Source organism: Chinchilla lanigera, unplaced genomic scaffold (assembly GCF_000276665.1).
Source record: "Chinchilla lanigera isolate Chin_1 unplaced genomic scaffold, ChiLan1.0 scaffold00002, whole genome shotgun sequence".
Classification (NCBI taxonomy): domain Eukaryota; kingdom Metazoa; phylum Chordata; class Mammalia; order Rodentia; family Chinchillidae; genus Chinchilla; species Chinchilla lanigera.
Genome location: NW_004955403.1, coordinates 17887054 through 17913387, shown reverse-complemented (window position 1 = coordinate 17913387; position 26334 = coordinate 17887054). Strand labels below are relative to the sequence as shown.

Here is a 26334-nt window from a genome sequence, read left to right as displayed (position 1 = left end):
TGTTATAATAAATATGTCACCTATTTGAGATGGGGTTTGCAAAGAGAATTCTGTCCGCCCTGACCCTCAGATGCTTGGATGGAAGGAACACCTGGCAAGCATACTGACGACTTAGAAGAGCTGAGTCTTGCTCAGTTAGTGAGTCCTACCGTTCCTGCACACTCATTAGTCCCTAAGGCCTTCTAACCCCTGAGCATTCAGCCAATCAGCCAACATCATATTTCTTCCCTGGCACAAAATCACTCTTCTAAGAACGCTGCTTCTACTTTGCGCTTACTGAATTTTAAAACGATACTAGCAGCAGTCTAGCACAATTCAGCACCCTCATGTATCCGACTTTCCAAAAATCTACAAGTAACATTTCAGAATTGCAAACAATTGTTTCTAAAAATAGTGACCTATAAGAAAGTGAAAAGGAAAATCCAAGAATAAAACACAGCTACTTTCAAAACCTTTCACAGGTGTTCTCCCATTCCAAAAATCAATAGTACAATGAAAGAAAATAAAAATATTTGATTTTGTATCTGTACTTGGGGAAACAAGATGGCATTTGAAGGAGAGACTTTTGGACCAAAGATTAAAGGATATGACCATGCTGAATGAGACCTTGTCCCATACAGATCAAGGCATAGTTGATCCATATACTGACCAATTAGCAGAGGCTAAGCTACCATAACATGCCCATTTAGGTTACCTGGTCTTCTTGTTGGTCCCACATACACATCTGCAGAACCTGACCCAGTTCTTGCCGTTGTTGCTGCAAGTGCTTGTCCAGTTGCCTTCTCCTGTCTTGTAGAAGTTCAAGAAGGCTGTCAATCTTCAGACAACTGCTCTGAGCTCCCTGAATCAACTCGGAATTCATATAAGAGCCATCACACTTGAATTTTTCTATGAAGTCAGTGAGTTGTTGACTTTTGTTTAAAAGGGCTAGAGATCGTTCTAGGAGTTCTGGAAGAAAATTAGAATAATGAGATGAGAAAACTTTAATACAGCATTATTTAGAACTTTCATATAATTTAATATATGTATGTGTATATAATTTACTCAAGGGATGATCAAAATATATGGTATGTGTTCAAGTTTTTTTAATATGTACAGTAAAAGACACATTGCTACTAATCCCCAACAAAATACTCTCCTTTGTTTCTAAGACAATTATTCCATTGTTCTTGACACTTTCTAAAGTGGTCCTGGAACAGTCTTTTGAGTCTTCATAATAAAAAATATGGTGAATGCTGCTACCGAGTACCATCCAGTGGAAACACAGGATGGTAAAAACATTACAGTGTGTCCTCATCTACCTTATTCACCAGATCTGGCATCATGTAATTTTGGGCTCTTCCTTAAAGTCCAAATGAACATGAAAAGTCGATAGCTTGAATCGATTCAGGACATCCAGGGAACCACAACAGTGCAACTAAGAACACTAGAGAAAGAAGACTTCCAGAACTGCATCAGAAAGTGGCAAAAACAATGAGATGAACATTTTTGAGATGAGGGGGAGTATTTTAAGAGCATTAACAGCAATGTTTCTTTTACTGTAATGAACTTTTTAAAATTTTAAATATTCACTATATTCCTTGAATATACCTTGTGCATTAATTTCTGGGCAAACATTTTGGGCTAAAATTGCCATAGTACCAACTGCCAGGTGCTGGTAATTAAAATTCTGCAATAGCATGATTCAGTGTAGGGAGTAGAATGACTGGGGCTTGGGCCTGCTTCACCCAGTCTTTAGTGTTATGAGTCTGGTTGCGGCACCTACTGTCCCTGGAGTATTCTACATCCTGAGGTGATGGGGCTAAACATGGGGTTTAAAGAGTAATACCTGCCATGGCCGAACAAAGCCTCACTGAACATGGTGGCCAGGTGCCTAGAGGTCAGGGACCATGGTAAGGTGGGAAGCGCCTGCTCAGTCTAACAGCCTCAGCTCTCACTTCTCCGCTCTCAGTTCTGAACCAGGAAAATGAGGCCATGGTTGACGGGGCTTCTGATTGCTTATAGGGCTATCAACACAGTTTTTGGTGAAAGTTTCTGGTTTTTAAATCTTCTGTAATTTGTATTTTCTCCATTTAAAATCTCCCAAGATAAAGCAAATTTATTTGCCAAATGGGCCATTGGTTTGGGATCTCTGGAGTAAATGGCACTGTAGGTTTGGGTAAATTCTTGCAGAACCGAGATTTTTAGTACTAAAACTTGAAGGACCACAGGAAAAAAAATTCAAGGGGGAGAAAGCTGAGAACAGCTCTGAGCATCAGGGCTTGAGAATCAATTGCAGGAACAGTTGGGAAACTGTCCACTGTCCACAGGCCATAGTGGAAGCCAGGAGTCATCCATAGAGCTTCGCTCTCCCACACCTGACTGTCACCAAGATGCACCAGTTTATTCCTGTTTCTTGCATCCGCCTGCTTCTCTCCATCCCCACCACGGAAGGCAATGTCTGCTCCTTGGACTGCTGCAGCTTTCTCTCAGTTGTACCTTCTCTTCAACCCATGCACCCATTCTCCACACTTTGGCCACAGAAATCTTTTCTGAATGTATCATCTCACCCTTGCCCTCTCACACATACTTAAAATGTCTTTGTGGCCTTAAAAGTAAGGCAAAGTGGAGGTGTTTAATAATTTTTGGAGAATTCTCGAGTGGGGTAAAATGTATTCAAGCAGGAGGGAGAATTAGAAGAGCTGCAGACACTAGGTCAGTAGCTTTCCAGAAATGTAGAAAGGAGAAAAAGTGGTGAAGACCACACAGGATTTTGTGATGGGGAAGTGCTGGAGATGGGCAGGTTGAGAAATGGGGGGGCAGTGATAAACGAAAAGCAAGGGGACAAGAATAACCTTGAAGACACTTGTTAGAGTAAAGAAAATGCTAGGATGGTATCTCAAGAGAACAGTAAGATTGAACAGACTGTTTTTGTTTTTGTGGTACTGGGGATTGAAGAACCCAGGGCCTTTACACTGAGCACAACCGCAACCCATTTTCTATTACTTTGACTTTGAGACAGGGTCTTCCTGAGTGTCTAGACTGAGCTTGAACTTAGAACCCTCCTGCCTCCGCCTCCCAGAGTGCTGAGATTACAGGTGGGTGCCACCGAGCCTGACTCAAGACTGCTTTTCATTTTTAGAATGAGGAGCACAGTGAAGATGAGCTAAAAAGTATGTATCGCATGCTTCAAATGGGCGACACCAGCACTAAATCCCCGTCCTGGGACTATGAGCTCCTGCTCTTTCCACTCTGCGGTGGCCTTTAAGTTTAGCATTCTAACACGACAGCTAACTACTGAGCAACAAACCGGCAGAGGGGATTAGGCCACTTGTCTCTTTCAGGGGACGTAGTAGGGAGAATGAGGTAAGTGAATATAGTGTGAAAATTTATTTTGAGATGAAAACGTGATCATTTAAAGTCGTTTCCCCCAAGTGACCGGGATCTGCCCAATAAAATGTGAGGTAGTGGTATCTAGAGCAAGAAGGTGTGAGTGCGGGCCCTGAGCAATCGGAGTGAGAGTCACCAATACAAACAAACAGAACCAACACGGGACGTGAGTCAGGACGGGAAAATGAGAGAATATAAATAGGACAAGAAAAGCCAGAGAGAATTTCAAAATGAGGAATAAATCTCCAGACCAAAGAAATAGAGGTGAATATAAATAAGATGGGGACAGGGACAAGACAAGTTGTTATGGAGAAGTAAAAGAGAAATGGAGAAGGAAGAGAAGGCAGGTTGTAGAGGGTCTCTCAGCTGAAGAGTTTTAGTTTTACAGCCGTAATGGAGTAATCAGGATGACTTATTCTCCTTTATACAGTGAGAGGGATTTTTCCTTTTTATTGCAGAACTTGTCATGACGAACAGCTGCACACACATCTGTGCACACAGGAACACACATGCACGTGCGCACACACGTGCACACACACAGGAAGTCCAGGCAGGCAGCAATGTTTCTTCTCTATAATTAACTCCTACGCAGTTTTCTCTCCCTGTAACTAGCTTTCACATGTGAGACTTTTCAAATGGGAGAGAGATGCACAATTTAGGGGCTCGGGGTACTGCAGGCTGACAGTGTACTGGACCAGCTCCTCTAGCCTCTTGAAAGTACATATAACTGGCCAAAATTTCAATTTGCATTCTTTCTGGTTTTTTTGGCCTAGCTTCTACCAAAACCAAGAGGTACAAAGAGGCCTACAGCTTCCGGAGCCAAAGTTAACTTGTAAACATACAACGGCTGCAACCAACCTGTTACTTGCTGCTGTTGCTGTTGTTTTAATCGCCACATTCCTCTCCAGTTCCTCTGCCAATTCTCGTGGTCCTTCCTGTCTATTTCCTACATCTTTCACTTTCATAGTTTACATGCTCCTACCTATTTATTGTATCAATGAATCATCTAAAATGATGTGTTTTTCCTCAGGTAAATTGTCAAGATGCATGGCAATCTTCAAGAACACAAATCTCTTTGTTCATTTCTTTTAAAGATTATATATTTCTGCCTTCACAGATCCAAACTTGCTGGAACAACACCTTGTGATGTAGAGCAGGTAGATATTTGATAACATTTTCATAGTCTCATTCATTGTATTAAAAAAGTTATATTACATTACATTTTATACTAATTCCTATATAGTTTTAGATAATGATTAAGGATAAGTAACCAATTTAAAATAGATTAATGAGGGATGTACACAAACTAGGTGGGCTTGCAGCCTATTAAACACAATTCCAATATTAACACTTCCTAAAAAGTATCAAGGTTGTCACAGTCTTGGTACTGAGATCCTAATATGTCATAATATCACACATAGCTGGGATATAGGTTCATGGAGGCCTCTTATACTGTTACCTCTACTTTTGTGTATGTTTGAAAATTAAACAATTAAATAAGTTAAAGAAAAAACATCTCACCAAGAAACATTTCTTCTGAATATATTTTTAAAATATTACAAGTGTTTCTCGGTGAGATGTTTTTTCTTTAACTTCTTTAATTTTTTAATATTCAAACATGCACAAAAGTAGAGGTGACAGTATAAGAGGCCTCCATGAACCTACATCCCAGCTATGTGTGATATATATGACGTATTAGGAATGAAAATCGTATGATTTTTCCTGTCATACAGACTCATAGGTATTACATTCATCAACAAGGGCACTGAACAATTAGAAGGCATAGTTGTGATTAAGTTTAAACTAAATCTTCTTCTCCTTAATGACCCTGTAGTATATTGCTGATTGTTTATGTTTGCATTACTCCACTATGTCTTACATTAGAATTATATACAAAAGATACTCCATAATAATTTTTTGTTGTTGTTGAGACTTCTCTATGTCCTGGAGATTAGAGATATAGTAACCCCTGTCACTCAGACTCTCATAGCACATATAGGCTTAAGGAGAGAGGGTGGGAGAGGATATTTTACTCTTCACCTCCGTCAGAAACTGCCCGGTGGAGGAACAGACACTTTCTGTAAGATGCCAGAGGGTAGCAACTCCAAGGTGTGAGCCTGGTTCTGACTTGCACAGTGTTACAGAATAAGTTTCCTACATGCTGCACAGCCTGAGCATTGCTGAATAAGGAAAAACCATAGGTGAGTAACTGAAATAAAGTGACTATTAGGGCATGGCTGATTACAGTTTCCAGGTACATATTTTTGCCTTTTTCTACTCTTTTTTTGTATTATTTTAGCTTATTAGTACCTGTGTACATAATGTTTACATTCCTGTGGAAAGTTGGTACTTGTGCATAATGCACCTTGATTCCTTTTTTCTCTTCCTCCCACCTCCACCCATCCCTTTATCCCTTTGTGTACCTTTTTTTTGGTACCAGGAATCAAACTCAAGACCTCGCACTTTCCTTTTTTCTGTGCACGTTTGCAGTACATCACGCTTATATTCCTGGTTGGAGCTGATGCATGCACATAACACATCCCAGGGCTTTATTTTATCTCATATGCCTGCCCAACGTCTTGATTCCCTTCCCGCCGAGAATGATCTAACTCCAGAAATCAGTACAGAGATTCATCAAAAGACTAAAACTAGAAATTCCATTTGATCCAACTATTCCCCTTCTAGGTATCTTCCCCAAAGAGTTGCACACATCATATTGCAGTTATCATGAGTACTCATGTTTACAGCAGCACAATTCATAACAGCTAAATCTTGGAAGTGGCCTAAATGTACATCAGCAGATTAATGGATAAAGAAAATGTGGTCTTTACACACCATGGAGTGCTGCTGTCAAAATAAGGATAGACTAGAGTTATTTGTATGAAAGTGGATGCACCTTGAGACCTTAGTGCTAAGTAAAGTAAATCAGACACACAAGCTTAAATATTGTGTGATTTATCTTTTTTGAGAAACTCATAGTAAAATAAAGTCCAGGTACATTAGCTTTTAACATAATGCAATTTATACTCACCTTTTTTTACTACTCAATTGATTAACATCTCAGAAATTTATTAGAACTCCTAGCTACAGTTTTATATGCATTATTTCTTTAAATTTAAATGTACTAAATACAAACTCTTTAAATAAAAATCACAATCTTATCCATTAACATACACTTCAAATCAGCTAATCTTAATCATATCCTACTGATTAATATATTTCATCAACTCTCATTTTATCAAAACAAAGTCCTTGAAGCCAGCATTGGGCATATGAATTAGGAGCCAGATATCATAACCACAGTCCTCTGTGATCCTTGTGCTTTGAGTATCACATAGAGGAGCACCAAAATGTCCCCAAAAATATGCCATCAAGATAGAATATTTTGTCATCATAAAAATAAGGTATATTCCCTGTTTTATATAGGTTTTTATTTTTTGTACTTTCTTTTCTTTTTGTAGTACTAGGGACTGAAGCCAGGCTCTGAGCTACGTCTTTAACTCTTTTTTCTTATTCTGAGACAGTGTCTTGTTAATTTGTTCAGCTGAGACAAGCTTGCGATTCTCCTGCTCCAGCTCCCCAAGAACTATATAGCAGGTATGCAGACCACACCTGACTTGGCTAGCAGTTTTATACCAAGGGTCTTTGCACTGAGCTACATCTCTAGCCTTGTTCTGTCTTGCTAAATTGCCAAGTTGCCTAGGCTGTTCTCAAATTTGTGACTCTCCTGTCTCCGCCTCTCACAGTCCTGAGATTAAGAGAATTCACAGCCACTCCTGCCTTGGCTAGCATTTTCATCCACTCTCAAACTAGGAGGAGGCCAAGTCGACTCTTAAATTTAAGATTCCTGAAAAGCAAGACATCAGTTCCACTGTGCACAGTGAAGCCTAAGGCCTCCAAAGAAAAACAATGCACCATGCCACCTGGCTCTTCTCCAGATGCACTACCTTTGAAAGATCCAGCAGCATCACCACCAAGACAGCATTTATACCTCTTTCCCCTTCTAGCTCCAGCTCCAAATAGTTATGGAAAAGTCCCTACTTCCCTTAACCCCAGTTCGTCTAGAAAAATCCTGCATTATATTGCCTTAGTAATGAACCTCTTCCACATAGCTTCAGTCGCTGTCAGGTTTCTAGAGGGAAAATTGCTGTGTGATGATCACGTTGGTTGGATGAAGATTGAACTGAGACCACAGAACCCATCTCGACTCCTAGCACGAACTTCATGTGACTCTGCTGACTCCAGTGAAACCCAGCTAGACTGCTGCTGCTCTGTGACAGTGGGGAGCCACTGCTTTCAGGCAAAGTCCTGGATGGCATGATGACCCTCATCACCAGTAAGTCCTACAGAACAATCACAGGTCCAAATGCAACCTATGTGTTTGGTAGGCTTTCATAAAAATGCATATAGGCATGACTTAACCCTTAATCTTTGTCTTTGTGTTAAGTAATTAATCATACTGATCTACTATCCAGGGTCCTCTGCAGGGCTGTATAAATATAATAGGCCTTAAAAATTGTCCCCCATTCCTGTCTAGCATGAACAAGGTTGTGGAATTAAAAGTCAAGTTAGAACTGGGACAAATAAATTGAGGAAGTCATTTCACTCATACTCAATTCTAACTGAAGACATCTTAGGAAGAAAAAACTGACTTTTCCTACCAATTTTCCCTATTTCTATAGACAAAGATGATAGTAAACAACTATCTTTCTACAAATACCTTTCCTGTCCCAATCCTGGCTGGTGTTGGTAGTGTACAAGTTGTTGTTTATCATCTATATTATCTTTATAGTTCTTCAGAGGGAGTTGGGAATCTTCATTAAGCTTTTATCTGGAAAATGTTTCTCTCTCACTCTCTGTGTCTCTGTCTCTCTCTGTCTATGTCTTTCTATCTGCAGTAATGAAAGGAGTTTCCCTTAGTCTTAGCTGCTATGTAAAGTTGACCTTCATTCATCGACCCTTGTCAGGAACATTCCCTCAGTTCCATGGAGCATCTCCTGAGGATCCACCAGGGGCTGGGTACTTCACTAGATGCTAAGGATAAAAGAGGAGCAAGAGGACACAGCCCCTGTCCTCAGAAATTCAGATCTAGCAGACCAGATAACAAATCTTCCTTCTCTAAAATCCCTTAAAATCACTCACAGCTAGTGCCTTCTCCCACAAGGGGACCAAAAATACAGTTTTGTTTATCATTTCTTGAAACAAGTTGAAGTATATATAAAGAATAAATTAAACACACACTGTTATATATAAGCATTCTCATAGTATCACCTTTTGAAACTTTTAAAACATCTGAAGAATAAACATATTTCTTGCCTTTGGTATGATGTTCATGAAGCTGAAGAAGTGATTTTAAGTCCTCAGCACTCTCAAACTCATGAGGATCCTGGAGGAAATCTTCAGCTTGATCTATTTTAATAGCGAACTACAACATAAACACAGGGAAAGTATTTGAAACCAGTAACAACCAATGTGCCACTTTTAGTTATTTATAATTGTTTTTCATGAACTAATGGCCTATCTGACTCTGTATGTTTGTATGTACATGTTTGTGTGTGGTCTGTGTGTATGATGGTGAGTTGTGTACGTGCTTGCATGTGTACATGCATGTGTGTGTGTGTGTGTGCTGGTTTAGAGTATTTGAAAATGTCTGTTTGGATATGCTTAATTAACAATATGTCATGGTTCTTTAGATTTCCTTCATTCCTAGAAATATACCATGTATGCTGAAATAAATTGGCTTGTTTACTCTTCAAATGTCTGTTAAGTTTTTCAACCAAAATGACTGTATTCTGTTTAATGAATCCTTGTGCTTTCAACACTCTCAAGGCAGTTTCTCAAAGAATAAGCAGAAAGTTTGCTAAGAAACCAACAAAAGGATGGATTCAAGTAAAATTACAAGTAAATTTAACTTAATTCACTTAGAAAGATTAAATATAGTTATTTTCCTTGATGATTAAACTTAGAAGTAAAACTTATAGTTTCAGGCTAATATATAGTTTAACCCATTATTAACACAAAGCAAAAATACATGTATTTTATATAGAAAAGGATCTAAAAAAATACACCCCAAATGGTTGCCTTTACAAGGAGGAAGGGAATTAGGGACAGGTGAAGACAGGTAAACGTTTAGCTTTGGAGATGTAACTGTAATTTTATTTGCATATTTATTATTTATACAAAAACAAATGAGATTAGCTAGAGCAAGAATGAAAAGTGGAAAATATTTTCTTCCATTTCAAAGAAGAATACACAGTAACTTAACACCCTGAATGTGAGCAACTTGATTGCATGCTTTTTTATTTTTCTCCATGAAGTATTTATTCATGAGAGGAAAATGGATGCTTGAAGTGAAGTTAAAAATCTTAGGGACATAATTTCAGAAACAAATATTAGAAGAAGGCAAAACATACTTGGATATGCTATGACAGTTATCACCACAATGGTAGACAAACAGCCAGTTTGTTTTAGCACTTAAAATTCAAATTATTATAAAGATCATGCTAACTAATACATTCACCTTTAAGTTAGGTTTAGGAAAAAAAAATAAGAAAGGCAAAGTATCAGGGGCTGGGGATTTAGCTCAGCCGCAAAAAGCGCCTGCCTGGCAAGCGCAAGGTCATGAGTTCGGTTCCCGGTACCGGAGAAAAACCAAAAAAGAACAAAAAAAAAAAAAAAAAAAAAAAAAAAAGAAAGGCAAAGTATCGAAACATAAAGAAGCCCACGGCTGTGCTTGTCTTCCTCTCCAAATTTCTCTAAACTCTTATTTTTTAATTTGGTGCTTGTTAGCATTTTATATAATTATCTGATTAATAAGAGCTACTGTATTTTGATTACTTCAACAGCTGCATAAAATCCAGTGATAAATGGCAGGAAGGTGAAAGAGACTGATGCACATGACCCCTTTAGAAATGCAGAGAAACCTCTGTGGTTCTGCTAGGGTGACCGAGGGACACTTGATACTGTCACGTGCGTGCAGGATTCCTAAACTGTAGCTCAGGGTTCCAGAAGAAAATATCCCCCTGATGGTTCAATCTGTGTACCCAAAATTTGCTTCTATTAATCCTCAACTGTACAATAACTTTTTTTATATTTCTAAAGAACTCTCATATATATACATTTCCATAGGGATCATACTCACACCACATTTACATCTGCTATTCATCCATTCATTGAATTTCTAATAAGTGGTATTATAGATAGTCTTCAGAGACACACACACACAACACAACTAAATAAAATAAAACAACCCCAAATACTCCCCCACAGATGATTTGTTTTTCCTGGTACATCACAAGAAGTTTTAGAGTCACTGTATAATATATCTATATCTCAGATTCTTAGTCAAAGCTTTTTTTAAAAAATAAATCAATAGGCAAAAAAGTTGAAAAAGTTGGGCTGATACTTTGTTAACTTTTGTCTTATGGGTATTGCCTTTTCCCCACCTAAAAAATGCCCCTTTTTTCTTTCATGGCTTGTCCAGAGCAAGTGGCAACAGGGAAACATTTTTAAAGAGTTTATTATTAATTCCACCCTCTTCTTTTTTGTCACTAATGAAAATTGCTGTAGCATACAAAAAGGGCCTGAAGATTATGTAGCAGTTTGCTTTCTGCTTGGTCCAGTGGTCCACAGAAGTGGAAACAGGATAATAGAGAAGCATTTAGTCATTTCACTAGATCAAACAAAAGTTCGCCCCAGCGTGAGGATTAGGAGCACAAGGCTGCAACGGCTGGACTGAGTATTTCTTTTTACTCCATGGCAATCTTTGTAAATAGCTGAGCCTGGTGTTAGGAAAAAGATAGTTTCCTGTGCTCAGAAGAGCCGAGTTTAAAAGACAGTCGATACCTTTGTTTCACTTACTAAGATGCCATGGCTTGGTTCTATCTATGATTTGGTTGCTGTAGGTACGTTTCGGGTGTTTTATTTCTTTTTAAGACAGAAGCTTGTGCAGGGACCTTTTCCCAAGGTGGTCTGTAAAACGAACTGTGAACTGGACTTCAGGGCTCAAGTTGTGAATACCAAAACCCTAAAGTTACAGTAAGGTTTTTGTTTTTCCTTTTTGCTCTTAAACGAGTTCATGATGCATGAGATTGTCTACCTCAATTTTTATGTTCTAGTATTAATCTTCTTTCCTTCATTGTTTTGGATTTAAATCCTGAATTTCACATTTTAAAATGTCATATTTTTCCAAGCTAGTGCTTTATCATAATGAAGCAGTGCTCTCCTGTCAGAATAAATGTGCTGCCGCTTGACAGAGAAGGTAAAAGGGAAATTTCCAATAACTGACTTATACAAAATATAACACCTCTTTTGATAATGTTCTTTGAGTCTCCCATTTTGACTTCTGAAGCTTCAAAAAAATTGCAGAACCCAAGATAACTTATCACCAAAATTACGTTCTTATGTCCAGGAATTTTTCCTTCCCTTATATTTTAATGAATTCAAACTATAGAAAAGTAACTAGATATAATTTAAGAAAATAGTGTCTATAATGCTACATTTACAGGTCAAACATTATTCTGCTGTTGCTGTTTTATTAGCAGCAGAAGAAATATTATCCTCCAACTTTTAGCCAGTAAAAACAGTCAGACCAGAATTTCCTTATGACCCTATAACGAAAGTAACTGATTAGTAATTGGATTTCTATTCTAAGGAGCAAAATCAATCAAAATGATTTGTAAGAGGTCCCAGTTTTACTTAAATTTTACTTAATTTTAACCAACTACTCTTAGTTTTTGTTTGAAGACTTACATATAAAACTTTAACAGGTTTTTTTGACAGTTATTCTACCACTTTTAAAAACTTGACTACAATATTTATTTACAAGAATGAAATATTTTCTGGAATACTCTTCATTTGCTTTGAGAAAAACAAAATTTTTTACAATACAAACCTCCAAGGCATTTTCAAAGAATTCCAAGGTTAACCGGAGGAGCTCCCTTCTTCTTTCAAGCATGGAGACCAGTGCTGTCCACGCTTCGCCCAGGGTCTGGGCCATGGCATCGTAGACCTGGCTCTGGTCCTTGTTCTCTTCAGCGGTCCTGTCCGCTTCCTGCAAGAGCTCCCACACCCGGTCTTCCAAAGCCTGAGTCGAAGAGAAAAAAGGCATAAGGCAGAATGCCACCCATTGTGAGTCTACGGGATCACATTTTAAACACTTGGATGCTTGGATATACGTAGTCTAGGAAGGTCTAGGAGAGAATCTCTAAACACAAGCATTTGTGTAGCAGGAGAGAGCCAGTGGGATTGTGGGGAAACAGGGAGCACGACCAACATAAAGGCATTCACATCTAAATTAGTCAAGCATGTAAAGGTTTAGCAAAGATCCACATCTACCTTTCCTGAGGTAGAGAACATTGTGGTGATCTCACACTCCCCGCAAATAGGAAAACTGACTGACACATATCTGGAAGGGTGATCAGGGGAAAAAATGAGCCACATAAAGCTTGCTGTTTATTCTGTATCACTGTCACTACTTGTTAATATGCTCCTGAAGTTCCATATAAATATTAAGAATAAATTCTTGAGATAATATTGATATCATAAAAATTATAGTACCTGCAATGACATTCCAGACTATTTGAATAAACTGTGGAAGATGAAGGTGATTTCATGCTTACATAACTGTGACATTCAAGAGTAGGAAGAACGCCCCATAGATTCTAGTGAACCATTTACAGTAGCCGCAAAATAAAGGCACAAGCTTTAAAATGTAACAGACTAAAATGACTATGAATAAATTTAAAATATCAGCAGAAAAACTGACAAAAATGTGATGAATCAAAATAAACAAAGAAAATGCAAGAAATAAGAGCACCAAGACACATATCAAAAATGCAGCTATTGGACTGTTTTAAATAACAGTAAACAGACCCAAAAAAGGCAGTGACTTTTTCAACTAAAAAGGTTACCAGAGGTAGTTTTTAAAAAGCAACCAAATGTATATTTTGTTTTAGTCATGCCTGAACTAAGAAAAAATAAGTTTTGATAATAAAGATAAGATAGACCAGGCAGAGACAAACAAAAAGGAAGAAGGATTAGTGATATTGATGTCAGCTAAATTGGAAATAAAAAATCATTAAACATTTTAATGCTATTTTATAATGATGACTAGTACAATCCACAGTAAAGATAAAGGAATCACTAACTTTTATACTTATAACACTGAAATATTTCAAGCAGATAAAACCAGTTAGACTACAAGGTAATAAAAGCAGAAATAAATGGAACAGTCCCAGATAACATGAATCACTTATGATATTTAAATTTTTTTTAAATAATACTTCTTAGAGCAAATGGAAATAAACACTATAATTACAAACTTGGGGGAAATGAAGCTACCACTTTTAAAATTCTAAGGAATACAACTAATTTTATGCTCAGATAAGACATATATCTTTAGACAAATTTGTATTTAAAGAAAAAAATACTCAAGTCTAATTTATAGAAAAATATATTTTTTTAAAAATGTTGATTGGGAAAGACAACCACAAAGAGAGATTAAAATAAATGGAATAAATACCTAATTTTTCAATGTTCACATGACACTGCACATCAAGCACGTAAAGAACTTCCAAGAGGAAATCATGACCTAACCTTATGGTCAAAATAAGGTGCTCAAAATTAACCAGGTAATAACTAGTACAGGGAGAAACTCTGCCCGGTGCTGGCTGGCTCCACTCTGGCTCACTTCCACGGGCACTTCAGATGAGGGAGTGACAGGGACAAAAGCCCCAGCCATCACCTGCTCCTGGCCATGAACAGCAAAAGGAAGCCTTCGGTGATATCTTGCCAAACTCCAGCTATGACCCATGTCTGCTCACTCCCAGGCAAGCACTACAGCAAAAAGTGTGGGGAGGGAGAGCCTCTGATGTTACCTTCCTCCATGGTGTGGATAACTGGAAGGCCTGAGGTTCTGCTGCTGGGCAAGCGTGAGAGGAATACCACAACTTCTGATGCTCCCTACCTATGCAGTTCCCACCACCAGCCGTCGCTGCCTGATCAAACACTGCTGTCAGGGTCAGGGTCGGGTGTTAGCACCACAGAAGGAGTACTGTGGCTCCTCGGTGAAATTAAGAAGACAATGCCGGAGACAAATGAGAAATTCAAAAGAGACTTTGGAAAAGAACCAGACAGGAATCTTACAAATTAAGAGCTCAAAAGGTCAAATTTAAAAATCCAGTAAAAAGCCTCAGCAACAGACTAGATCCAGAAGAGCTTGAAGACAGATCTTCGAAATATCATATTGATGTTGGGGAGGATAAGAAAGAATAAAGAGACCACTGCAGCTCTTTGGACCATTAATCAAATACCTGTATCTCTGTAATATTTGAAGGCCAAGAGATAAAGATTGTGGCCAAGAGATAAGGATAAAGATAGAAAACTCATTCAATGAAATAATAGTAGAAAAGTTTCTTGACATCATATACATGATGTCCAGGAGGATTATACAATCCCAAATAGGCATGACCAGACAAAAATATCACCATAACATATTATAGTCAAACTGTCAAAGGAAAAATAAAAAAACTTAAAATCTGCCCGAATAAAGTACCAAGTCACATTTAAGGGTAATCCCATCAGACTAATAGCAGATTAGTCAGCAGAAACCCACACACCAGAAGGGAATGGAATGGCATATAACAGGTTTTGAGAGAAGATCACATCACATCCAAATAATATTACTATATCTAGCAAAGCTATTCTGTATAAATAATAGAGAAATAAAGACCTTCCAAAATAAGCAAAAACTTAGGAAATTCATGGCCACCAGACCAGCCTTACAAAAGATACTAAAGGAAGTCCCATATCCAGAGGTAAGAGAAAAGTAACTACCATTATGAAAGCATGTGAAAATATAAATTCCACTAGAAGAATAAATACACTAAAGAGAAATGGAAAAAGGTCAAATATTACCAATATAGCAATCCATCAAAGCACAAAGATAAGTAAAAGAAGAAAAGAAGAAAAAATATCCAAAACAACTAGAAAAAAAAAACAACAAAATGCCAAGCATAAGTCTGTAACCTTCAATAATAATATTGAATATAAATAGACTCCCTTACTCCAATAAAAAATACACATTACCTGAAAGGATTTTTAAAAATAGGTAACAATATTTACCTACAAGAAACTGCTTGTAGCAAATGCACACAGAGACTGAAAGAAATAGGATGAAAAATCCAGCCAAATAGAATTCTAAAGTGAGCAGGAATTGCTATAATTCCAGCTAGCAAAATAGACTTTAAGACAAAAACCGTCAGAGACAAAAATGATCACTCTATAAGGATCAACGAATCTATTCATCAATAAGACACAATGATTATAAATATATATGCACCAAATATTGGAATACCAAGCTCTATAAAATAGACTATTAGACCGAAAAGAAGAGATAGACACCAATAAAATAAAAGTGAGGGATTCTAATAGCCCACTCTTATCAATGGGTAAATAATCCAGATTTTAAAAATCAATAAAGAAACAAGAAGTTTGAATTATACTATAGATCAAATGGACTTAGTTATAGAACATTCCATCCAATAGCTGTAGAATACATATTTTTTTTTCATCAACACAAGGAACTTTCTCTAGAGTAGACCATATGTTAGGCCACAAAACAAGTCTTAAATTCAAAAATTTCAAATCATATCCTGTATCTTTTATGTACAATGGAATGAAACTAGAAAGTCAATAACAAATACCTTTAAAAGTATCCCAGTACATGGAGATTGAACAACAAACGCACTTTTGGGTGAACAACTGCTTATTGAAACCATCAAAAGATAAATCTAAAAATATCTTGAAATAAATAAATAAAAATGCAACATATTAAAACCCTCGGGATTCAGTGAGTGCCTGCATCACAAAAGTAGAACAATTTCAAACAACCTAATGATGTCTCTCAAAAACTTAGAAAAACAACAACAAACCAAACTCAAAATTAGTAGAAAGAAATAAAAAAAGTTATGCCCAAAATAGAACCTAAAAAACAGTATAAAAGAGCAACAAAACAAACAGTTGGTTCTTTGAAAAGATAAACAAAATTGACACATCTTTAACTAGACTAAACAAGAAAAAAAAAAAAAAAGGAAGACCCAAATAAATAAAACTAGATTTAGAAAATGAGGCATTACAACTGAATCCATAAGAAAATCTTGAAGAAAAGGAGAAATTTCTGAACACATATGACCTACCAAAGTTGAACCAGGAAATTATTAAAAAAAAAAAATGCATAGGTCAGTAACAAGAAATAATACTGAATATCTCCCAACAAATTAAAAGTCTCCTCACAGAAACCCAGAGCCAGATGGCTTCACTGCTGAATTTTACCGAACTTTTAAAGAAAAATTAACATCAATATTCCTCAAAATATACATAGGATTTAAAGGGAAGAAATCTATCCAAACTCATTCTATGAGGCCATCATAACCCGGTTACCAAAATCTGTCAAGGATATGACAATAACAACAAAATATATCTTTGATGAAGAAAAGACTACAACTTCTCAACAAAGACAAGCAAATCACATTCAACAGTATATCAAACAAATCATACACCATGATCAACTTGGTTTCATTCCAGGGATGCAAGGACATTTCTATATACACTAATTAATAAGCATCACTCATCGTACAAACGTAATGAAGGATAAAATCTTATCATCTCAACAGATGCAGAAAAAACACATGATAAAATCCAACATTCTGTCATAATAAAAGCCATAAACAAATTAAGTATAGAAAGATCATATCTCTAAACCAGGCACGGTGGTGCATGCCTGTAATCCCACTTGGGAGGCAGAGGCAGGAGGATTGCTGTAAATTTGAGGCCAGCCTGGGCTACATAGTGAGTTCAAGGACAGCAGGAACTACATAGCAAGACCCTGTCCAAAAAAAAAGAATTACATCTTATTGGCTATGTGTGAAAAACCCAGTGCCAGTATCATAATGAATGGAAAAACTGAAAGTATCCACAAGTTATTTGAGAGCATAATGTCTGGACATTTCCTTCTTGTGTGACAAGTTTTACATTATCTTAAGGGCTGGTCAGTTTTGTATTATGCATGTATTTCATTTTCTACTTTTAATCATTAAAGTAGATTAATTTGCCCTTAATGTCTCTGTATGATGGGTGTTACCACTAGAATGAAAAGTTCCTCTCATTACTGTCCGTTTCCACTAAAGTACACTTTATAAATCAGTGATATAGAGATTTTAAGGACAAGCAGCTTGAAGAACTACAATTCTGCCTTCTGGTATTTCCTTGGAACTCTCCCATGACCTCCAGTGTGAACCGCTGAATGTTATATTCCCTGCACAGTCCATGTCAGAACATTCTTCCAGAAGCCTCTGGGTTTGATTTGGTACAATCTGCACTGGAATTTTCTCCAAGATATCCAGTAGACATTCTTCTTGCACAATCTGCAGAAAACTGTCTGCTCCAAATTCTCTTGGAAACTTAGATTGCTCTAGGAGTGCTGGGATCAGAAGCCAGGTACCAGTTCAGTGCTTCCCAGAGCCTAGTGAATAATATTTAAAATAACAGTTGAGAGGAAATGAAACAGGGTTCCCAGAAAAGGGACATTTCTCAGCCAGTCCAAAATCTCAGGACAATGACTAGTGGAAATGTTTTCTGTGAAATTCTGGAAATACAGCAGGAACCCAAAGCCAGAAACTACCCGTGAGGTGTTTGACACTCAGCCCTTGGGTCCCTGTGATACTTCCGCTGTGGCAATGGTATCACACAAGCCATGTGGTTCTTTTAGTGTCCCCCACCTTTTCATGTTTGCCCATGCATCGCGTCCTGCTATTGCCAGGCCTTCCCGCGTGAGGCTGGGGATTGTTCATATGCTGCCCTTTCTCTGAAAATACTTGTAATGGTTGACACATTGTGTCAGCTTGAGAATGGAGAAGTTCAGAAGTGTAACTAAGTGAATCAGCGGAGGGCCGGGGCCTCACTTTGTAAACATCCTGAGCCCGTGCTGGAGGAGGGCAAGGAGATCCTGCGGGCTGGGAGCTTGCTTACAATATAAGGGAGGAAAGGAGGCTTGCTGTCCCGGCTCCCTTTTGCTCTTGTTTTTGCTGCCTTCTGCTGCCTTGAAGTGTTGCCCCTCTGCCACCCCATCCTGCCTTGGAGCCAGCTGATATGAACTAAATCTTCCACAAACTGTGAGCTAAATAAACCTTTCCTTCCTTGATTTTGGGTATAGGGTATTTTGTCTCAGCAATGAGAGAAAAGTAAACAAGGCAATACTATTTTACTTTATTGCCCACTGGGGAGGCTCCGGGGAGACTACCCCTTTCTTCTTCCTCCCCCTCAATGAGCACGATGTATAAGTTGGTCAGTCTGAAACACAAACGTGTGCGCTGTGCCAGTGGTGACTGCAGGAGGGCGTCATGCCTCGCGCATGCTAATAACAGTGATTTCAACTCTGCAGAGGAGACGCAGGAGGCCTAACTGCTATCCTGCTCACATCTCTAGCTCCAGTACGTGTCAGTGGTCCTAAAACATGTTGGGGCATTTTTAGTTGTAACAATTGTCCCATAAATGGGATTCCTACTAAGAAACTGAATTCCGTGTGCATAATAGAGATTCTGAACGTGCTTGTGGTTGACTATGTGGGGAAAGTCCAAAAGACTTGAGAGGACAGTCATTCCAATCAGACTTCAACTTCAGGAAGCCTCTAACATCATTGCAACAGGGCAGTGATTCTAGAGCAGAGGGCTTCTTTACTTTCAGACCAGATTCTTATATGGTTATTAGAAAAAGTTTTCTTAGACTGGACCTAAATATTTTCCCAACTGCCACAATTCCCAGCTTTCCAGTGTTGGGAAAACCCCTGGTAATAATTTCCAAATCTTCTTTCGCTGTCTCTTCGTATTTAGACCTGAAGAGTTCCTTTATAAATTTCATATGATTTGCACCCTGTGGATATTTAGACCTGGCAGACCAGAGGACATAGCTGGGCACCTGACATGAGCCCAGTATAGCGCCTGCACCACACCACCTCCAGTTGCCTGTCCGTCACTGTCTACTTCTTATCTAAATGGAGAGAAGCATCTCACCTCAGTGGAAGACCACCCAAACCCCTGAGGTCAAAAGCATAAATTAGCATCTGAACATTAAAAAGTGGAAAGGTCTCAGGTTGCCATGTCTTACTTACCAATGCAGTAATAACACTGCCATATCAAGAAGAAAATTTGCATAATGCTTTCCAGTTAAAATTTTAGATACTATTTCTATAGTACTTATGACATCCTTCATCAACATGGATCTGTAGAAAGTATTTTTCTTGCATGCAAAGAATGCTCCTTATCCACTATTAAAGCTAAAAGAAAATTGTCACTTGTTCAAATATATCACAGTAACATCTTCAATGACTCTTGTGTTTCAGGGAAGAAAATATTGAGGGGAACGTGAACTGATTCATGAATGTATTCTCTACCCATCCACTCATTCATTCTCCAAGAACTAGTCAAGCACCTCTTAATCAACCAAGATAGTAGATGGGAAAGATGGGGGTCTAGTTATTGTTGAATTATTTTCCTTTATTCTATGCTTCAGCTTTTTATTAATATTCATCCACTTCTCAAATCACTCCTGAGTGGCTTCTATCTGCACTATCCTATTATTTTTTTGAAACTTTTTTTTCTGTAGGACTGGAGATTGAACTCAGGGCCTTTACACTGAGCTACATCCCCAGCTCTAGGGAGACTGAGACAGGAGGATTGCCATGAGTTTGAAGCAGCTTAGGCTACAGAGTGAGTTCAAGTCCAGCCTGAACTGTGTAGCAAGACCCTGTCTCAATTAAATAAATAGCTCCAGCTTCTTTAAGCTGCAGGTGTTGGGTATTTTGTCCCAGCAACAAGGGAGTAAAAAAGACACTCCCTCTCTGGATGAGATAAGCCATTTCTATTAATTAGATTGCATCTCTAGGTACTCCAAGAGTAGGTGGGGGGTTATGGTTTGGATCTGGGGTGTCCTTCCAAAGTACTATGTGTTTAGATGGTGATTGCATTGAGGGAGGACTAGTCTCAGTGCTTTAACTGTGTCATCAAGAGGTGGGGGCTGGTCAGAAGACAGCCCTGTTGGGTGGTGGAGAGTGGTTATGGGAAGGGTGACCTGAAAGTGTTTATCTCCACCCTCAGATCTCCCCTCTTCTCTCTGCTTCCTGGTCTCCCTGACATAAGCAGCTCTCCTCTGCCCAGATCCTTCTACCGTTTGTCTGCCTTGGGAATCATCTGTAATTTTGTATTAAAAATGGAAAATTACCAAAGCATCATAAAAACCAAAATTATCCATAGTCCCCCTTCACTGAGATAACCACCATCACATTTATGTGGGTTTACACACACACACACACACACACACACACACACACACACAGAGTTAGAATCCTACAGTATAGATTAGGGATAAGCAAACTATGGCCTACAGTCTAAATCCGACCTACAGTATGTTTCATATGTTCTGTAACTAGAAACTGTTCTCACATTTTTAAATGACTGAAACAAAATTTTTAAAATTTTTATTTTATGACACATGAAATGTATATGGAATGGAAGTTCATGGTCCATAAGTAAATTTTATTGAAATACAACCGTGTTCACTTGTTTATGCATTGTTTATGGTTGCTTTCACATCCCAACAACAGAATTCAAGCAATTCCCAGAGTAATGTTACTCACAAAGTCAAAAATATTTAACATTTGACATTTTAACCAAAAACTAATATAGAAATGTTATTTTTAGTAACTACTTAATATCCCATATCACATGGGATCTCACATTCAATTATTCTCTTGTTACAATTTAAGTCTAGTTTCCACCTTTAACTAATTTTAGTTGGGCCAAGACATTTTCACTAATCATCCCAACTCCAACATATTTCTTTAATATGAATCTTCATAGACTTCCCTGATTTCTATAAATTCCTAAAAGTAGAATGATTGGGTCAACAGTTATTAATATTTCCAAGACTCTTAGTGTAATTGCTAAGTTGTTCTCCAGAAAATTCATACCAATTGTACTATCACAAGGTATTAGAGTTGGCTTTTCGTTTGCATGACCTCCCCACTGTCTTAGTTACTTTTCTCGTTGCTGAGACAAAATACTCAACACTCAAAGTTAGAAGAAGAAAGGTTGATTATAGCTCAAAATTTGTAAATATTTCAGTTCATACTTGGCTGATTCCAAGACAGGCATGGCAGAAGAAAAACAGTTTGTGGTAGGCGGAAGGCAGCAAGACAGCAAACAGCTAGGTAGCAAAGCAGCAAGTGACAACAGCAGCCCACTTTCTGTCCCTTATCTTCTATCCAGACTACACGTTCTCAGGGCAGGTAGCAGTCACATCCAGGGCGGGCCTTCCCATTATCCACACCCAGAACCATGCCAAACCAATCAGTGGAGTAACTTAGCAATCACACAACCTTAATAACCCCAGCATCACACACTTTAGATCCAGCCACCTCTGAAAAGCCCCACCTTTGACCACATCAGGCTTTGGGGGGACATCTAGACACAAGCCCTAGTATCCACTAATCTTTGCACACAAGAACCTCAAAATTTTTTCCAGTGTGTGTACAGTGAACATCTCATGGCACATATGTAATGGACTACAAAAAATAAATAGTCTGACCTGAGGGATGGGTCACTTTCCCAGCCCCATTTCCACATTATGGAACAGTATTTCTCAATCTCAGGATCTTAGGAACCCATAGAACATGTTGCTGATCCCCAGTTTGAAAAATCACCTATCTTGGTTACTTTTTTCCCGTTGCTGAGACAAAATACCTGGTACCCAAAATTAAGAAAGGGATGGTTTACTTAGTTCACAGTTTGTGGAGGTTTCAGCCCATAATCAGCTGGTTCCATGGCAGGGTGGCACATAGCAGAGGGCAACAGTTCATGACAGTGGAAAACAGCAAAACATCAAGAGCGAAAAGGGTTGGGGGACAAGCCTCTTTTCCTTCCTTATATTGTATGCCTGCTCTCCGCCCATCCCCACACCATCTCTGCGCCCTCTTCTACAAGCTGAGGATGGACCCTGACACTCTCCCCCACCACTCCCGCCAAACCACTTACTTGAACTTTTAAACTTCTCAAGTTAACACAATGAACAACATCCTAGAGCAGCAAGGGCATGTTCTTTTCACCCCAGGATGTAGAACTGCTGAGTTACTTAGTTAAGCTTCTAGACTCCTCACATTGACACAGTGTATCAACCATAACACCACCAAAAAAGTCAAGCTCTGCCACTCCACCAGCATCAGTGAAATGAAAACACAGATATAGATAGAAGCATTGAAATTTGTCAGCTTAATTAAATATTTTAAGATAATCATAAAAATTAAACTTATTTTAGGTGATCATGGATTCCCCTGAAGTTTGAGATTTATGAACTCCCAGGGATTATGGAAGGTCTTTTTGAGAGCAATGCCATACAGGAAGTGAGGGAGGGAGTGGGCCTGAGCAGTGGAATCTGACTGCACCAATGGGCAGCTTCAGCATTCGCAAGCCAAGATGGTCTATGCTAAGGAACTGGTCATCAAGAGAGTCCAACAGCTAGAAACCACTCTTCCTTTCCACCCTTGTCATCCCACTTATCTTGTAGAAGGCACGAGAAGGGAAGTGGCTTCTGGTAGAAACGTAAATCATAGTTACTGGCATCATGAAGTGATCAGGGGAGGAGGTATAAAGAGGTGGAGGTGGACAGTGAAGCAGCTGGGAATCAGAGACCCTAGCAGAGGTGGTGGGAAGAGAAGAACCAGGAAGACACAGGGCATCCTGGAGTTGATATAAGAAGAAGAGACAAGGAAAAAAAGAATCAAAGGAAAAAATGGAAACAAAGCCTTTGTAAATAAGGGGGGGAAAAGGGTTAAAGGGAGAGGAAGGGAATAGGAAAAAAAAGAAGCAAGATATATCATGTACAGGTACAAATTCCCTAAGATGAATGTTATCGTTGTTTATCTAAAATGTACAAATAGAATAAACACTTAAAAAAATAAAGCCACTCAACCCCCAAAAAATAAAATAAGAGAAGAGAAAATAAAGAAGTGTAACAGATGGAGGGAAGCTCCCAGGAACCATTGCAGACACATCAAAGCTACTCTGCTCATCAACCCAGAGTGCTGGATATATTCTTCTGGAAGCACAGCAGGCGTGGAGTACGTGCTGCCAGGAAACACAGGCAATTACTTAGATAACTTGACCAGTGCATTCAGCCAGCCGGAAAAATGGGAGAAAGATCTTTTTTTTTTTTTTTTTTCCCCTCAGTGCTTCTCTCTGGATGGAGTTCTCATGATATTTTCACCTATCTACTTTAACATTTCTTACTGAAGTCTAAATGGTTCTTCTGGGGCTGGGGATTTAGCTCAGCGGCAAAGCGCCTACCTGGCAAGCGCAAGGTCGTGAGTTCGGTTCCCGGTACCGGAGAAAAACCAAAAACAAACAAACAAAAAAAAAAACAAAAAAAAAACAAAAAATAAATGGTTCTTCTCACACCTGGAGACAAAGTTTGATTATGAAGAAAACTTTGAGGTAATGTCCTGTCTTTCATGTGTAAAGATAATTATTTTTTGACCAAAAAAATATCAGGCACAATGTGTTGTTTTTCCAGAGATGGAGATGAATTTGCCTTCAGTGGCCAATTACAAAGCAATAAATCTCCGTCTTGATGCCTGGCATGCAGTAGAACAGTGGATAAGAGCCTTGATCTGAGGTTGTGCTCAGTAGTGGGGCACTTGCCTCGCACACACAGTCCCCAGCACCCCAAACTCTGGGGCCCACATGCTAGATCCGCCGCTTGGCAGCAATACACTTTTACAATGAACTTTTCTCATGAAGCTGCAGCCTGTTATAAAATGGAAACAATAATGATATCTACCTTTACAAGGTTTTTGTGAAGATTAAATGAGTAACACATTTTTAACTTTAAGCACAATTCCTGGTATATGGTAAGAATCTACCAGTAAATGTTAACTGTATTTTAATTCTGTTTATATTTATGTGCATTTCCTACTATTATTATTACTTATTTGTAAAACCATTGCATAGAGGATATATTAAGTTCCTGGTAAGGATAAATCAAATGACACCATACTAGTAATAGGAACCAAATAATTATTTGTGATTTGAAGCAGCTATGTGAAATTCAGTCAGCATATCCTCTAATACCAATCTCAGAAATGGTTCAAAATATAGAGTCCAAATAACAATGATGCATTTTTAAGGAACATTAGAATATATGTTTTAAAGAATTATTTTTCGAAATAAATCTCTCAAGTACTCATTTTGTCCTTAAAATTTGCACCAATTCTCTTTGTTAAAATGATCATTTTTTTATTTGTGAAAACAATTAATTATATAATATATGCAGATGAGATAGATAATGCAAGCATTCACTGCTTTAAAGTGAATGTATAAATATAGCAAATGACAAAGATTTATGCTGTATAAAGTTCAAATCTTAGCATTTGGGTTTCTGCCATCAAATTTACCCCATTAGTTTTGGGAAATCCAATATAAGGAACAATGGAATATGTTGCATTCTGGGATATGTAGTTCCCTTGGTCTAATTACTGCATTGAGGACTGGGAAGTTACTGGCATATTTCCTTTTATGCACCTATGGGCATCTCTCATTAAAACAATGTAAACTGAGGTGAAAGCAAAAATGTGCTGTTTTTATTGCAACTACATTTCCAATGCTAAATTTATCCTCAATCAATTTTTACAGTCACCTTTAATTTTAATGCTAATTTCTAATGCTAATAATTTTTCTAAACATTTTGTTTAAAAGCCCATCACATAATGCATACAACTCACCAATTTTAAGAACATTAGCCATTTGCTAGTAGGTAAATTATGTGTGCTATGTAGTTTTTGAGCTACAACATTTTAGCTTATTGTTGATCAAATTATAATTCTACTGCCAAATTTTTTTACTAATTGTTAAATTTCATTTGAAATTTCTATTCTATAGATGGAATCTAGATGTAATTTTCTGAAGTGTTCCTGAAACCACATCTTATCTTCTGTATCAGATAACTTAAAATGCTTTTTAAGAGGAGCATTGGAAAAACTAAACTTAAAAGTCACAAAAGTTTTCAGATTTTTACAGTTTTTAAATTGCCAAATTTGTAATTTAGAGAAGATTTTAGTATTGTTCTACTCAAATCTAGTAAGAACAAAATTCTTCAAATACTTTCAGCTACAACGTTAATTGACTGTTATGTCTTTCAAGTTTAACTATCCGTAATAAAGTCATTACCTTTCCTTTTTTAAAATAATTGGTCTAAACAATTCCATGAGAAGTTACTCACAGATTGATGTTTTTATACTTGTCAACATGATTTGAGGAATGCTTTTTTTGAAAAAAAAAAAAAATATGATGTCTAGAAAATTACAAACAATGTAACAGACTGATATTATTTAAATGATATAAAAATTTATGATATAGAATATACATATAACAAGAGGAAAAGACAGTCCAAGGTAATCCAAACATAGGATAATTTAGAGATTCCTCATATAAAGGATTTATCTATGGAAAAATACACCCAAAAGTAGTGGTGCAATGATTAAATATATTGCATTATAAAGAACCTTTATACCAGAGGTAATAAATAATAATAAGAGAGGTATGAGACATATGTGTCTCTATTCCCATCCCTGCTTCAATACTGTGTTTGTGTTTTATGTGTTTCTTTCCTTTCTTTCTGTTTTGTTTTTTTTTTTTTTTTTTTAAATAGAGGATTGAGGCCAGGGCCTTCCCAATGAGCTACACCACCAGTCCTTTATTAAATTTTGAGACAGGGTCTTTCTAAGTTGCCCAGGCTGGGCTTGAACTTGCAACCATCCTGCCTTAGCATTCTAGGGTACTTGGATTACAAGAACATGCCACCATTCCTGGCTTGTGTTTCTTAATGTAGTACAAGCTACCCCTCTGAGACACTGTACTTCGT

General features: G+C 37.8%; 1 protein-coding gene across 1 annotated transcript in view; it reads right to left on the bottom strand.

Annotated features, from left to right (window-relative positions):
- The window catches only part of Ccdc141 (coiled-coil domain containing 141), a 182604-nt gene that overhangs the window by 119335 nt on the left and 36935 nt on the right, over nt 1-26334 (bottom strand). The window contains exons 3-5 of the mRNA XM_013512594.1: nt 12263-12454; nt 8686-8794; nt 695-948 (exon numbers count right to left, since the gene is read on the bottom strand). Coding sequence (XP_013368048.1) covers nt 695-948; nt 8686-8794; nt 12263-12454 — 555 coding nt within the window. The remainder of the gene's footprint in view (nt 1-694; nt 949-8685; nt 8795-12262; nt 12455-26334) is intronic.